This window comes from Rhagoletis zephyria, unplaced genomic scaffold, assembly GCF_001687245.7.
Source record: "Rhagoletis zephyria isolate East Lansing unplaced genomic scaffold, Rhagoletis_zephyria_1.1 Rzeph_scaffold_00119, whole genome shotgun sequence".
Lineage (NCBI taxonomy): Eukaryota > Metazoa > Arthropoda > Insecta > Diptera > Tephritidae > Rhagoletis > Rhagoletis zephyria.
Window position 1 is genome coordinate 421,944 of NW_016157203.1, and position 16,320 is coordinate 438,263.

A 16,320-nucleotide genomic window follows, 5' to 3' on the forward strand; every position below is an offset into this window, starting at 1 on the left:
AGTTACAAGTCAGCAAGCTACAAGTAAAGTGAGCGGAGAATCGAGTTGCGAATAAGCAAGCTATAAGTTTAATTGTGTTAACAAGTAGTAAAGCGTTGTTATTGCTTTAACAAGTATTGTAAAGTGTTTTTACTGTATTAGCAAGTATTGTAAATTGTTTGTTGTACAATAAAGTTAATTGTACTACAATTCGGTCATCGTTAGCATTTATTTAACAATCCAGCGATACGAGCCCGAGTATATTTGGGTAATCCCTCAAGGTTTCGAGGATAATCGTAACAGTACTTTTGGCTTCCAAAATGTACCAAAACAGTACAATTGTACCATCAATTTCATCACTGCCTCCTCCCAGAATATGGTTGGGTACAAGCCCATTGGCAGACTATCCTGGAATCTTGGTCCAAGCACGCCATAAAGTATATATGGATGTTCGTATTGTATATTGGCAATAATAAGGGTATACGTTTGTACTGAGGAATCATGTTTGCGGCCGCCGTTAAACGAACGCACCGGTGAAATATTCATGTAAAAAAAATTGCAAAAATGTTTAGAGATACACATTTTCTATTTTTCTCAAATAACTATTACTCGTAGTTCCGAAACCTACCAAAATCCAATCAAGCCTACAAACCTACCAAATGGAAAAAAAACCTACCAGTTTTGGTAGGAAAAGCCCATGTTTGGCAACACTGATCACTATCCATGATCCAACTACCCAAGATCTGACAAGATGAAGCAAAAGAAAAAAGTAATTTTCTGGCTGACGTTTGTAATTTCGGCGCCATGTTATTTTCTGTGAAAAGTAAACAAAGAAAAAAAGCAAGCAATGTTGAAGCATGATTCAATATTACAAGGTTAGATAATTTTGGACAGCCGCGGTTTGACACTCCCTTACAAAAGGTTGCATTTACGAAGGATGGGGAAAGGGGAGGCATGAAATCCATTGCTGCTAAAATGGAGTAGAAAAGTACCCAAAGTAGGCAAATAGTAGTGACATTCCTTTTGTAAATACTAATGTATTTGCAGGAAATCTGGCATTTTAAACGAAATATTGAACGAAATGTTAACATATCTACGTGAATTACGCAATTTTTGTGTTGTTTAGCCGTATAAAAACTACAAAAAGACTCAAAATTAAAACAAAACTACTATGAGATTTATGTAAACAGCCAATTTAAAACAGTTTATGTTTTCATCAGTTAAATGTGCTTCATATGCATATACAAATAAACATATTGCACAAAAGCTTATACTTCTATTTCACAGCAAAGCAGCACTTTTTCCAAGTAAATTTCCAAAGAAGCAACACTGCTAAGGGAGCGGTGCGAGAGAGACAACTGACGGTTTATCGAACCTTGTATTATTGAATCATGATGTTGTAGCACATGTTTGTGCTAACCAATTTATTATTTTTGTACGTGTTTTGCAATCAATCACCGCGCACTTCATTTTAATTACATTTGCACAAAAAATTTATTNGCACTTTTTCCAAGTAAATTTCCAAAGAAGCAACACTGCTAAGGGAGCGGTGCGAGAGAGACAACTGACGGTTTATCGAACCTTGTATTATTGAATCATGATGTTGTAGCACATGTTTGTGCTAACCAATTTATTATTTTTGTACGTGTTTTGCAATCAATCACCGCGCACTTCATTTTAATTACATTTGCACAAAAAATTTATTGAAACCCGCTTAAAAATCACTGAAATAAAACACCGACACATTCACATGTAGAAAGAAGCAAAACAGAAATAGCAAACTTCAAAATTACGAACGTCACACACATTTTCCTCAATTGCTATTACAAATGGCTGCTTCTCAACCGGTCAGATCTGTTCTAATTGGTTCATGCGATCTTATATGTCAAAGCAAAAAACTATCAAGCAACGCGAAGAAAGTTGTATGTGAATCAGCCTTTATACTGNGCTATCACCTGTAGTTGATACGCCTTGGACGTAGCTGTTGCCAAACCGTTGACTATTTTCCTTAGAAACGCACAGTTGAGTTGTTGTTGTAGCAGCATACAAATTCCCCAAAGAGTTTTTGGGGAGTGTTGCTGGAGTGACAGTCCTTGGCCGGATATAAATCTGGGTCGTTCCGGTTACGTAGACCCGACTGTCGTGGGAACGCGCACAGTTGAGTAGTTCCGCTCAGCTCAACAATTGGCAATTTTCCGCTATTTTCTCCACCGGAGAATTTTTAGGCTACCTGAACTCAACGTGTTGGGCCTAGCCTTAACAACTGATCGGCCGCTTGTATTAAATTTAACGCCGCTTTGTTAGCTTTCAGTAGCAAAGAAATTTATTATATTTTATATTACTGATATAATAAAGTAACTAACATATTTTATAATAATACCACGTTTCTAAATATATGTTTTTAAGATACATATTTGCTATATAATTATACACTGTTTAATTCATTATAACATTGAACGATATTTCAACACGGCGGCAGCTCAGCGTTGAATTCTAAATACTATCGGCGGAACTATCTCTATTTATTGCTATTTCATTTGTGAGGAACGAGCTACAGAACTGTAAAAAATTGCAGTTCCATTGTTTAGTAATCAATGACTGCGCTACCAGTTTGATTTCAATCAAAATTTAATGCTTTTATTGTGATTCTACACATACAATAAATTTGATTGTAAGCACTTCTGATTGCAATCAATTTGATAATGTTTGATTACAATAAAAACACTTTGCAATACCTAGTATATTTTTCGATTGCAATCCAATTTAATTACAATTTTTACAGCTCTTCTTCGTTCAGTCTGGCAAGCAGTCACTTTAAGCACCTATTTACATCTTTGCTTTCCATAAAAGCCTCGCAAACTTACGAGTTTTACACAGTTTTATGGCCTTATTCATAAAAAATAAAGTAGGTGTTACAAAAGATACGGCAGCACCGCCGTAGCAACATGACATTTAAACGTCACATACAAGAAAATTGTTCTGGCCTTTTCTTTTACTTACGCTATTCTGAGAGCTGGCTATCGTACTTAATATTAAAAAATAATCAACCAAGCAATCGTGAAATACCAGCCGTGCTATGCCACCTGAACAATCCAGAGCTGGAGCAAGAGCTGGTTAACAAACTGCCGGGACTACTTGCAGCGTTTTGGGGCATGCACAAACTAGAGCTGCCTTCAAGCAACCTCGAAAGTTTTACCGACTAGCTGTTTTAGCTCGCTCAAGGGGCGAACAGTGTGCTTGTGCCAAATACAACTTCGAAATCCACAGCAAAACGTGGTTACCCGAATGCGCACACTAGCAATGACAGACGTGGGATCAACGGCTCTGCCATTATCTGTTATGGCGTTGGAAGCTTATACGCCTGCACTCTATGTATATGTCGTCGCTGCCTAAAGGTGCACCATCGCCTTCAGTACACATCTGCTGCCGTGTGTGGTACAGATGGCTGCGCCTTAATCCACCATCCTCTCCTTCATAATAAACGGGCTGAGACGGTAATCGCACCAATTGCCAACTCTGCGTGCAACGCCCATAGCTGTGAAGCGGAATCAATTATGTTTCGGGTGTTCCCTGTAACGCTTTACAGTAACAACAATAAGCTTAACACATATGCCTTCTTCGATGATGGTTCTTTGCTCACGTTTATGGATGCTGAGCTACAAGAAGAACTACAATTGAAGGGCACCTCGCAACCTTTATGCCTGAAATGGACAGCCAATACTCACCGGTACTATGGAGCCAATGCCGGAAAACGTTTCGTGTTGAAAGAGATACGTACAGTGAAAGGTCTCGAACTTCCGACACAGACACTCGACACACGCCGATTGCAGAATAAATACGCATATCTGAAGGGCTTACCATTGCCCTCCTATACGGGTGCCGCGCCGAAGCTGTTAATTGGCATCAACAACAGTGGTCTGGATCTAAGTATATGATACCTTGAGGGAAAGGATAACAAACCCGTAACAGAAAATACACGTTTGGGGTGGACTCTGAAAGGAATTGCCGGTAAGCAACAAAGAGCCTCAGAGTATCACATATTTCATGCTTGCGACTGTGATACTGCCGTCAACGCTGGGTTGCTGCAGATTGTCAAGAAATACGTATGCTTAGACAACCTAAAAGTCAACCGAAAGTCGACCAGCCTGATATCCAAAGATGACGAGTATGCAAATGATCAACTGAGATCAACTACTAAACGCGTGGATGGCCGCTTTGAAACTGGACTCATTTGGAAACGCACCAGCACTACGCTGCCGGACAGCCTACCACTTGCTTTAGGGAGAGATCAATGTTTGCAGTCCAAACTCAAGCGCCAACCTGAACTAGCCGCGGATTTGTCGACTGAAATTGCTAATTATGTGGCCAAAGGGCACTCAAAATCCCTAGCAGCTGAGGTGCTGTTGGGCAAGAGGTGTTGGTACTTGCCAATATTTCCGGTGCGCAATCCGAACAAGCCGCAAAAGGTTCGAATTGTTTGGGATGCCGCTGCTAAAACAAAAGGCGTGTCTCTTAACTCAATGCTCCTAAAAGGACAAGACCAACTTACATGCCTGGTATCCGTCCTACGAAGATTCCGACAGAGAGCTATAGCTGTAAGTGGCATCATATAAGAAATATTCCATCAGGTCATGATAAGGTCACAGGAACATGACTCAGCGTTTTGTATGATTTGAGCCGGGAGCTGTTAAACCCTCAGTTTTTGCGATGACTGTGATGACTTTCGGGGCGACCTGCTCACCCAGTAGTGCTCAGTATGTGAAAAACCTTAACGCGGAACAATTTAGAAATAGCCAGCCGAGAGTCGTTGAGTGTATTGTCGATAACCATTACGTTGATGATATGCTTGATAGCGTAGACACAGCGGAGGAGGCCATTCGACTCATAAGTGGCGTCGGTTTCATTCACAGCCAGGGTGGTTTTCACATTAGGCACTGGCGTTTGAGCACCGAAACAGTGTTGCCCGTTCTGAAGGTCAACAATATAAACTGCGAGGTAAGCCTGAGTTCTGATCAAGATATACCAGCTGAAAAGGTTTTGGGCCTATGGTGGCTTACCAAGGAAGACTGCTTCACATTTCGCCTCGCCCAGCATCACAAAAACAAGAGTATGCTGCTTAACGGCCGTTGTCCCACCAAAAGTGAGGTGTTAAGTATTGTCGTGAGTATTTTCGACTCCTTAGGACTGCTTAGCTTCTACGTTATATACGCAAAAATATTGTTCCAGGAGATATGGCGCTCCGGATGTTGCTGGGACTAGTACATCTCCGATGAACTGGCAGAGATAGGTCAGGCTCCTGCCGGAGTTAGAGTCGATACGAATACCCCGATACTATCTTAAAGATATGCAAGGTGGGTCCGAGCTGGAAATGCACGTTTTCGTCGACGCCAATGAAAATGCCTATTCTGCAGCGTGCTACCTTCGTCACACCATCAACAAAGTCGTCGACTGTGTGTTAGTGAGCAGCAAGGCGAAGGTGGCGCCGTTAAAAATGCTCTCCGTTCCTCGGCTCGAGCTACGGGTTGCGGTACTAGGCGCTAGATTAGTCGGAGCTGTACTCGCTTCACATAGGCTGGATATCCAACGTCAAACCTACTGGACCGATTCCGCTCTGATCATAGACTATATTCCCAGTTCATCGCATTCAGAGTTAGCGACGTATTGGAGTTATCGGAATCATAGGACTGGCAATGGGTTGCTTCAGCTGATAACGTGGCCGATGACGCTACAAAATGGCATACTTCACCTGACATATCTAATAAAATCCGGTGGTTTCGAGGGCCGCAGTTCTTGCAACGTGAACGTATGTATTGGCCTAACGATACAGATGACCCTCAGACCACCAGCGAAGGGCTTATAGCCCGGTGCATAGGGCACCACGGTACCGCAGAGCCACATCATGTTTTTTTTGTCAATACACGAACCCTTTTCGCGATGGTCGCGGCTTCTGCGGGTAATAGCCACAGTGTTAACATGTGCTCGGGTCTGGAAGCACTACCGTAGAGATAGTCCACCGCTTCGTCAACGAGAAAGAATTTTATGGAGAGAAGCCCAGGCTGATGACTTTGCTAACGAAATTGCCCTACATTCAAAAGGAAATCCAGTACGTCGAAGGAGCTGCATCTACAAACTTTCGCCTTACCTTGATGGGGACTCCATCCTACGACTCGATAGTAGAGTTAAAATGAAAGGGACCTAGGACCCCGATTATAATGCCGAAAACCCAGAATATAACCGGACTGATTGTTCTTGACTACCACATCAAGTACTTTCACGGTAGCGCGGAGACTGTGGTGAACGAAATATGCCAGAAATTCTACATCCCGCTACTACGAACCGTTGTTAACAAGATCCGACGCGAATGCCAGTTTTGTCGACTTAGCAACGCTACTCCGCACCCGCCAAAGATGAGCTGCATGCCACCGGTCCGAATAACTACCTTGTCAGCCCATTTTCCTACGTGAGGGTAGATTACTTCGGCCTACTGCTGGTAGCAGTACGCAGAAGTACAGAGACACGGTACGGAGTGTTTTTACTTGTCTCACAACAAGGGCTGTTCACATAGAGGTAGCTTATTCGCTGTCAATGGATTCGTGCGTCCTCATGAGTTCTGGAGTGACAACGCTACTAATTTTAAAGGCACGCAGCGAGAGCTTGTGACCGCATTCGAAGAAATGGATAAGGTGAGGTTAGTAAGTGCCTTCACCAACTCTTCAATGCAGTGGAAGTTCATACCGCCCTCGTCGCCGCATTTGGTTGACGCCTGGGAGTGTCTCGTGCATTCTGTAAAGGACATACTATTCAGTATATTGCAGCCATCACGCTTTTCTGACGACTTACTGCGCGGTGCTTTACTGAAGGTGGAGTCCGTGAAAAATTCACGTCCGTTGACCTACATCCCGCTCGATAATTGCGAGGACGAGGCTCTCACGCCTAACCACTTTCTGTTAGGTAGCTCTAGTGGTATGAAACCTTTAATGGAATCTGCTGTAGGACCCGACCGATTGAGAAAAGGCTGAAAATATGCCCAACAACTGGCCAACACATTCTGGAGGCGCTGGTTACGTGAGCGCCTACCCGTGATAACGCGACGTTCTAAGTGGATCGAGAACGTGAAGCCGATTGCAGAGGGAGATGTCGTCTGTATCGTTGACCCTAATGGCCCCAGGAACTGTTGGCCAAAAGGTAGAGTAATTTCTGTGAGGGTGGGCCCATACCAGCAAGAGAGAAGCGCACTGGTGAAAACGAACGCCGCAATCTATGAGAGACCAGCAACGAAGCTTGCCGTTCTTTCTGTTGTTGATCCGTAGGATAGGGTAGATCCGAAGGATATACCAGGGGTATTCTTACAAAAGATACAGCAGCACCGCCGTAGCAATATGACATTTAAACGTCACATACAAGAAAACTGTTCTGACCTTTTCTTTTACTTCCACGATTCTGAGAGCTGGCTATCGCACTTAATATTAAAAAATATTCAACCAAGCAATCTGGATAGATGAATTTAATTACTAGAGTAAGTAATGAAAAATCATTATTTTAATCTTGTAATTAAAACGAGCAATAAAACCAACAGATATTTTAAATGTTCCCCAAAAGGAAGCGTTTTGAAACTCAGTGGCAAGGGACTCTGTCTAGGCTGCGCAACATCTTTAAAATATTCTATGGTAGTTTGCCATAATTTGCAAAAATGCAAAGTGCTCGGCTATCAGAAAGCTACAACTGCAAAATCTGCTCCGAGGCAGACGATACACAAATGGTTTGCTGCGATGATTGTGAGCACTGGTTTCATTTTCGTTGCGTAGATGTCACTGCTTCTATTGAACACGTAGACTGGCACTGTGCAGGGCGCTCGGGCTCCTCATCCGGTACAATGATAGGAGCTGAAATAAGCAAAGGTGCCTCCACAAATGCTTGCGCCCCAAAGCCGAATAACGAGGTAGAACGTACAGCCAACTATGTAGCCAAGCAATTAGCTCCTTGCATGAGCACACCTCACGCGGTACATCAGCTTATAGCCTTGTAAGTGATAAGTCGGCTAGAGCTCGACGACACCGTGCTGAAGCAGAACTAATCGAAGAAGAGCTGCGAATTGTTCGTCAACTTAATAGACGCAAGAAACTTCTGCAGGAAGTGGAGCCCGAGGACAGATGTTCTAATTTGCAAGAACTGGAAACTGCCGCAATTCAAAAGTGGCTTGATGCAATCGGGCCTACCTGGCCCCCTATAATGTCAACGAAAGTATCGCCCGAGTGTCATCCGACTACAACCGGCCCTTCCACTGTCCCTCTACAGCCAAAAGAGGTGCTTGAAGATAACAACATTCAACGTCAAATGAGGTCGATGCTAGATAAACTCTCCATACTTGAGAAGGTTGTGCAAAATCAAACGGTTCCAACAACCAACGCAACGTGGCTTCCAAAGTTACTACCCGACCCCACGCAAACTCAAGCTATAGGAAAACACCTGTCGACGCAGCCACAGGATCATCGCTGCCATACCAAGAACCAGCCCGCTGCACGCATTAGCCTCGGTAAGGATTTGCCGAAGTTCAACGGTAAAGTTTCAGAATCACCCCTTTTTCTGGCCACCTACCAACAAACAACGGAAATGTGCGGATTTTCTGATGGCGAAAACCTACTGCGTCTGCGGCAGTCCCTGGAAAGGACAGCACGGAATGCGGTAAGGAATCTGCGGCTGCGTTATTCCTGTGTGCCGCAAATGCTCGAGATACTTAAAATGAAATTCGGTCGCCCAAAATTTATCATTGCGGTGCTTCTGACCCTCATATGTGAAATACCAGCCGTGAAAGAAAACGGACTTGAGGCTCTAGTCGATCTAACCTTGGAGGTGCAAAATGTTTGCGTAACGATGAAAGCCTCGAGCATACTATGCCACCTGAACAATCCAGAGCTGGAGCAAGAGCTGGTTAACAAACTGCCGGGAATGCATGCAGCGTTTTGGGGAATGCACAAACCAGAGCTGCCTTCAAGCAACCTCGAAAGTTTTACCGACTAGCTTTTTTAGCTCGCTCAAGGAGCGAACAGTGTGCTTGTGCGAAATACAACTTGAAATCCACAGCAAAACGTGGTTACCCGAATGCGCACACTAGCAATGACAGACGTGGGATCAACGGCTCTTGCATTATCTGTTATGGCGTTGGAAGCTTATACGCCTGCACTTTATATGTCGTCGCTGCCTAAGGTTGCAAACAGAGTGGGAGCGAAGCCGAAGACGAAAAACAGTGCAATAGTAAGCATATGATAGTGATCACAGTGCAAGCAAAGACGAAGATGAAGATGAAGACGTTGCGCAAGCGGTCAGCTTGAAACAGTGCGATGCTGTTTTCAAAGACGAATCGCTTGCTGTGATGAATTGTTTACAATTTATTTAACTGTTTGCAATTGTGAAAAAACGTGTTTTTCAAGAAATTGGCTAAGTTTTTGGCAAAATGTGTTCAAACGTATTAATTAGCATTCTTGTATATTCGAAAAATGTCTGTCCGTCTTGCCGTAACACATATTACAAGTGGCGAAATTCTCCAAAAGTTGTCCTATACAAATTCTTTCATGAATTGCTGTTTTTTCTTTATTTTCTTTTGATTTTATCTAAAAAAAAGGGTTTTATTTAGAAACAAATCTTCATATCATTCATCTTCCACTATGTACACTCGCCAGCTTGCCCGCAACGCAAGCAATTCGTCTTCGGCTTCGTCTTCATCTTCGTCTTCGGCTTCGTTTCCACTCTGTTTGCAACCTAAAGGTGCACCATCGCCTTCAGTACACATCTACTTCCGTGGGCGGTACAGATGGCTGCGCCTTAATCCATCATCCTCTCCTTCATAATAAACGGGCTGAGACGGTAATCGCACCAATTGCCAACTCTGCGTGCAACGCCCATAGCTGTGAAGCGGAATCAATTCTGTTTCGGGTGTTGCCTGTAACGCTTTATAGTAACAACAATAAGCTTAACTATGCCTTCTTCGATGATGGTTCTTTGCCTACGCTTATGGATGCTGAGCTACAAGAAAAACTACAATTGCCTACCCGTGATAACGCGACGTTCTAAGTGGATCGAGAACGTGAAGCCGATTGCAGAGGGAGATGTCGTCTATATCTTTGACCCTAATGGCCCCAGGAACTGTTGGCCGAAAGGTAGAGTAATTTCTGTGAGGGTGGGCCCATACCAGCAAGTGAGAAGCGCACTGGTGAAGACGAACGTTGGAATCTATGAGAGACCAGCAACGAAGCTTGCCGTACTTTCTGTTGTTGATCCGCAGGATAGGGGGTAGATCCAAGGGATATACCGGGGGGAGTCTTACAAAAGATACAGCAGGACCGCCGTAGCATCATGGCATTTCTTTTACTTCCCGCGATTCTGAGAGCTGGCTATCGTAATTAATATAAAAAATAATCAACCAAGCAATTTGGATAGATCCCTTTAATTACCAGAGTATATAATGAAATATCATTATTGTAATATTGTATTAAAACGAGAAATAACATCAGCAGATATTTTAAACGTTCCCCAAAAGAAAGCGTTTTGAAACTCAGTGGCGAGGGAGTCTGTCTAGGCTGCGCAACATTAGGTTTATAGAGCTTCATTAATTGACATTTTTTAATTTATAAACATTTTATAATGCTACTTTCATTTTTATGAAAAAGCCTGTTATGCAGCGTTTTAATTGCATTTAAAATGCAGCATTTAGCACTTTCGAACATATTTTTTCGAAGAGCCTTCATGCTATCGCATTTAGCAAATGTACATTTACGCGAGTTCGAAACCGTATGCTTTTGACAAACGGCCGTGTTCCTGTCGCTTATTCAGATCCGTATCTATCACGATCAATTCGCACAGAGAAGATAATGTGCAAAAACCCTATTGAAAAGGGAAAAAGAAATTTTAAACAAAAAGTTCAATACAAAAACTTGAATCGTTTTAACCATACTCGAAAATTTGTTTGTGTATATTTTCATTTGTCGGTACTGTCAATTGAAATATCCTCAATTAAATAGGAAAAAAAACCCACAGAGTTGATCACTAATTGAGCCGGATAACTATCAGTTTGATATGGATGTTGAATTCGTTCAACTTTTCTTTTTCCAAATAATGTAAAATAATAAATGAAATCTCGATCGGCGATCACTGAAACGCAGCTAGCCACTGTATACTCGAAAATGCAATGTTGCCACTTCTTGTCATTAAAGCTGAAATTAGTCAAGAACGTAAACCTACCGGTACGTAAACCCGAGTCAGCTGACACGATCTGTCTTACCAAAGCGCCATGTAAATGAAAACTCAACACCGCAGAATTTTTCTGTAGTTGTAGCCCGTAGCGCAGAAATCTGCGGAATTTAGATTTTTCCGTGTCAGCTGATTTCTCCTTCTTTAGATGGTTGCCACTTCGTCAGTTTTACAGATGGTAAAAAAGATATAAGTTCCTATTCAAAATATGTTTAAAATATTTGAAATTTACTATTGAATAAGGTTTTTGTTGAAAACTAAGTAGTTTATATTTAGCTAAAATCTATTATAGCACGAAAAATTGTAGTTGAAAGGGTAAGTTTATGAAAAGGCATTGATGAGTGGCAACAGTGTAGTAAGCAACACTGAGGGCTCCAGTAATCGACAAAATTCTGCGTATACAGACTGCGTTTAAGTATACGTTCTGCGTTCTCGACTAATTTCAGCTTTAACCATGGTCGAACCGTGGAAATTTTGGAAGATCACAGGGTTGCTTTTAGCATTTAGATTCTTAATGCAAAAATGTAGTTGCATTTAGGTGACGAATTTTGTATGGATAAATGNTTACGCGTAAAAGCACATTTAGCTCTACTCTAACAGGTCTATTCTGCACGTTACCGAAGATTTTGTAACCGGAAAATTTTATTACCAAAAAATATTAGCAGTTCTTGTCACCGCGATTCTAGGAACGTTGGTAATGCAGTTAAAATATTCAGCAATTCAGCTATGAAGAATTGTGCAAATTCTGGCATTGAATATTTCACGGGGTAATACTTTGTTACCAGCTTATGAGATGGAAACAAAATCGTTCCCACGACAGTCGGGTCTACGTAACCGGAACGACCCAGATTTATATCTGGCCAAGGACTGTCACTCCAGCAACACTCCCCAAAAAGTCTTTGGGGAATTTGTATGCTGCTACAACAACAACAACAACATGGAAACAAAATTTACCGGTTACAAGAGTATGCAGAATGCGAAAAGCGTTTAAAAATTGACAGGAACTTTATTTACCGGTTACAAACATTTTATTACCAGCGCAGAATAGACCTGTAACAGAATTTGCACAATTCTTCATAGCTGAATTGCTGAATATTTTAACTGCATTACCAACGTACCTAGAATCGCGGAGACAAGAACTGCTAATATTTTTTGGTAATAAAATTTTCCGGTTACAAAATCTTCGGTAACGTGCAGAATAGACCTGTTAGAGTAGAGCTAAATGTGCTTTTACGCGTAAGCAAAAACAGCCCTTTACGGGTAATCAAAAACAGCCCATTAGACTTTACGAGTATAAGGGAATCCCCTATATGTCTTTGATACGCACAATTTTTACGGCCATGTATTGTTCATACCTTAATCTTCACAAGAGACGTTATTGTGAACACAATATGTATTGTGAACGTGGTATTGATAAGAAGGAGAGAACTTTTTGCTGTGAAATAAAGTAGTGGATTGGTTTGTTTGTGGAAATTGCACTTCTCGTATTTAATAGCCAAAATGTCCGATAATGAAGATGATTTTATGTGTGAGGATGATGAAGATTACGGACTGGTGAGTTTCCAACACCAAAAGTGATATTATTTTTATTGAATTCAACGTAATGATGGCAAATGTGTACTTACCGGCGAACTGTCGACGGTTGTAGGAATATTCAGAAGACAGCAACTCGGAGCCTGATGTGGATCTCGAAAATCAATACTATAATAGTAAAGCTTTGAAGGAAGACAATCCAAACGCTGCATTAGCTTCATTTCAAAAAGTACTTGACCTTGAGGGTGGGGAAAAGGGAGAATGGGGTTTCAAGGCGCTCAAGCAGATGATAAAAATAAATTTTAAGTTGGTGAGAACACTTTCATAGCCGACTTATTGACTCGTTTATTTTTAATAATACTTCATTTGCAGAATAACTATAACGAAATGATGGAGCGATACAAGCTATTATTAACTTATATTAAAAGTGCTGTCACGCGCAATCACTCGGAAAAATCCATCAATTCCATCTTGGATTATATTTCCACATCTAAGAATGTGAGTTACAGAACCCATGTTACGTTTTCACAATAATATATATATATCTCTAATGTAGATGGAAATTTTACAAAAGTTTTATGAAACCACATTGGATGCATTGAAAGATGCCAAAAATGATCGTCTATGGTTCAAAACCAATACCAAACTAGGCAAACTTTATTTTGATCTGGGAGATTTTATAAAATTACAAAAAATTCTTAAGCAACTGCACCTATCCTGCCAAACAGATGATGGTGAGGATGACTTGAAAAAGGGTACACAGCTGCTGGAAATATATGCATTAGAAATTCAAATGTATACTGTGCAGAAGAATAACAAAAAGTTAAAAGCGCTATATGAGCAATCCTTACATATTAAATCGGCAATACCGCACCCGCTTATTATGGGTGTAATACGCGAGTGCGGTGGAAAAATGCATTTGAGAGAAGGAGAATTCGAAAAGGCGCATACGGACTTCTTCGAGGCATTCAAGAATTATGATGAGTCTGGCTCTCCACGACGAACAACATGTTTGAAATATTTGGTTTTGGCTAATATGTAAGTTTCAAAGAAAATTTTGATTTTATACACAAAAGTAAAAACTTCATTGTTTATCTACAGGTTAATGAAATCCGGTATAAATCCTTTTGATTCCCAAGAGGCAAAGCCCTATAAACAAGATCCTGAAATTGTGGCCATGACGAAATTGGTTATTTCGTATCAAAATAACGACATTACCGAATTTGAGTCCATATTAAAAACGAATCATAAAAACATTATGGATGATCCCTTTATCCGGGAACATATTGAAGATCTGCTGCGGAATATCCGCACACAGGTGCTAATAAAATTGATACGGCCATATAAAAACATCGGAATACCCTTTATAGCGACAAAGTTGAAAATTGAAGCGGTTGAAGTGGAAAGTCTGCTGGTATCTTGTATATTAGACAAGTAAGAATTTTTGTTTAGTTTAGCTGTCCATAAATATATATATTATTCTTTAACTAGCACGATTCAAGGGCGCATCGACCAAATGAATCAAGTTTTACAGCTCGACAAAGAAAATAACAACGCAGCACGGTACAATGCCGTAGATGGGTGGGCGAATCAAATTTCGTCGCTACACCAGGCCGTGGTCAATAAAATGGCATAAAATTTATTGTATTAGATTTGTATTGTGTTATGCTGGTTCAAAACAGGCTTACTATAATAAAGGCTTTCATATGCGTCAGTTGCTTCGATTTAAAATTATATGTATACAATTTAATTAACATCGCTGTAATCATTAGCGCACACAAGGGGTGGGTTTTGGGGTTCAAACCCCCCCCTAAAGCTAATAACCTGAAATACAAACTGTATCCCAAAGCCAGCTCTCAAGAAAAATCACAAGAAATATTTTTTATTATAAAGCACTTTGCTTTTGCTGTAAATTTTCTTGAAGAAATAAATATACGAGCATTTTTTTCTTGAGAGATGCAAATTGATTTAAGAAATTTTGATAGAAGAAAATTCCTATTCCATTTCTTGTGCGCCATTTTATATGAATTTTTCGTTTTTTTTAGAGCTCTTAAGAGTTTAACTGCGAATGAAACCTAAAAATATGCAATGCATACTCACTTATTGAGCCTAAAAGAGTTTACAACGACGAGTTATGTCCTTAACAAGGATTCGAAGATTTAATTTGCCCACTTCGAATTCGTTCCACCATAATTGCCTACATGCCCACTTCGAATTCGTTCCACCATAATTGCCTACATGACAAAAATTCAAGTTCACTTAATTTTCTCGGTATTCGAAATATTAAAAAAATTAGGTAATCGTAAAAAATCACCATCTCATTCGAAAACCAGAAACCAGATATCGAGGAAAATGAACATTAAAACTCTGTTTTTTAAGTTTTTTATTACTTTTGCAAGTTGAGCGTATCTTGTGTTTATAGAACTTTATATTAAACAAGTAATTTCAAATTACGGGAAGACCCTTGAGGTACCATCTTTCCAATAAAAAAAAGAATTATTGAAATCGGTTCACGTGGTCCAAAGTTATGCGTTAGCATACTATTCCGACGAATTGAAAACCTACCCCTTTTTCGAAGTCGGTTACAAATGTTTGAGTTTTTTGCTAATTTTATGTAAATAAATGCAATTTATGAAACTTCAAAAAGTTTATTTATTTATTACACACTGTACATAAAACTTGCCTAAATGTAATTTAATGATCATTTTATCTGAAGCGAATTTTCAGAAGTATAAACCCCTCCCAAAATATATTCCTGGGTGCGCCCCTGGCTGTAATGCTGTATAGATTATTTTAAGCTCAGCATTATTACTTTGTCCAAAATTTGTCGATTTGGCGATTTTATCGTAAGCGACAAATTATCGAAACAATTTTTTTGTTGCAAATACATAGGTTACAAATACTAGTTACAACGTCCTAAAAATCACAGATTTTGAATAGTTACCGTTACGGGAAAAATGCAAAATGAGTTTTATCGTTAGCTTTGTTTACACTTGAGTTCCTAGGATTGTATCGTAAGCGACACTATGTGTACAGAACTTTATTGTAAATATCAGTTTGTACTCTAGTTTTAACCAAAGTACTTGCTACAACTGAATCAAAATCAGCTTCTTTCCCTCATCAAAATTAAGTGCAATGTGCAATTATGCAATTGCAGCTGCAAACACTAAGTGCAGCGTGGCTCATCGAGCGGGTTCTTTTTTTGAAACTCTTGCTTTGCCAAGGCGTTATAAGATTTAAAAGCATATCAGAAAGATGAAAAACAGACACTTAACAGGGCTTATATTCCCATTGAATGCACTGGTATAGGAAAAATTACAACTGAATTGGAATTGCCATCTTAACACCAGCTTATACGGTCATATGGATTCACATTTTCGAAATTATATTATTTCGCCGTTTATCTCCTTCCAAATTGCTATAAGATTTGGATTTTATTCTTTTACTTATCATAACTTTTGGACTTCTGCCTTCTTTTTATAAAATTGCAGTGGTTGATTTTAATGTCTAGATTGAGTTTTCATTTAGCATTTTCTTTGCAATTGCAAGGTTTAAAACACGACG

The 16,320-nt window shown here is 40.3% G+C and overlaps 1 protein-coding gene across 1 annotated transcript; it reads left to right on the forward strand.

The window, feature by feature from the left end:
* Positions 1-12,619: 12,619 nt before the first annotated feature.
* On the forward strand, positions 12,620-14,490 carry alien (COP9 signalosome complex subunit 2 alien). The gene is made up of 6 exons (XM_017635155.1): positions 12,620-12,777; positions 12,872-13,066; positions 13,129-13,254; positions 13,313-13,794; positions 13,858-14,190; positions 14,248-14,490. The coding sequence occupies exons 1-6, from the start codon at positions 12,724-12,726 to the stop codon at positions 14,390-14,392; spliced, it is 1,335 nt and encodes a 444-aa protein (XP_017490644.1). The 5' UTR covers positions 12,620-12,723; the 3' UTR covers positions 14,393-14,490.
* Positions 14,491-16,320: the final 1,830 nt, after the last annotated feature.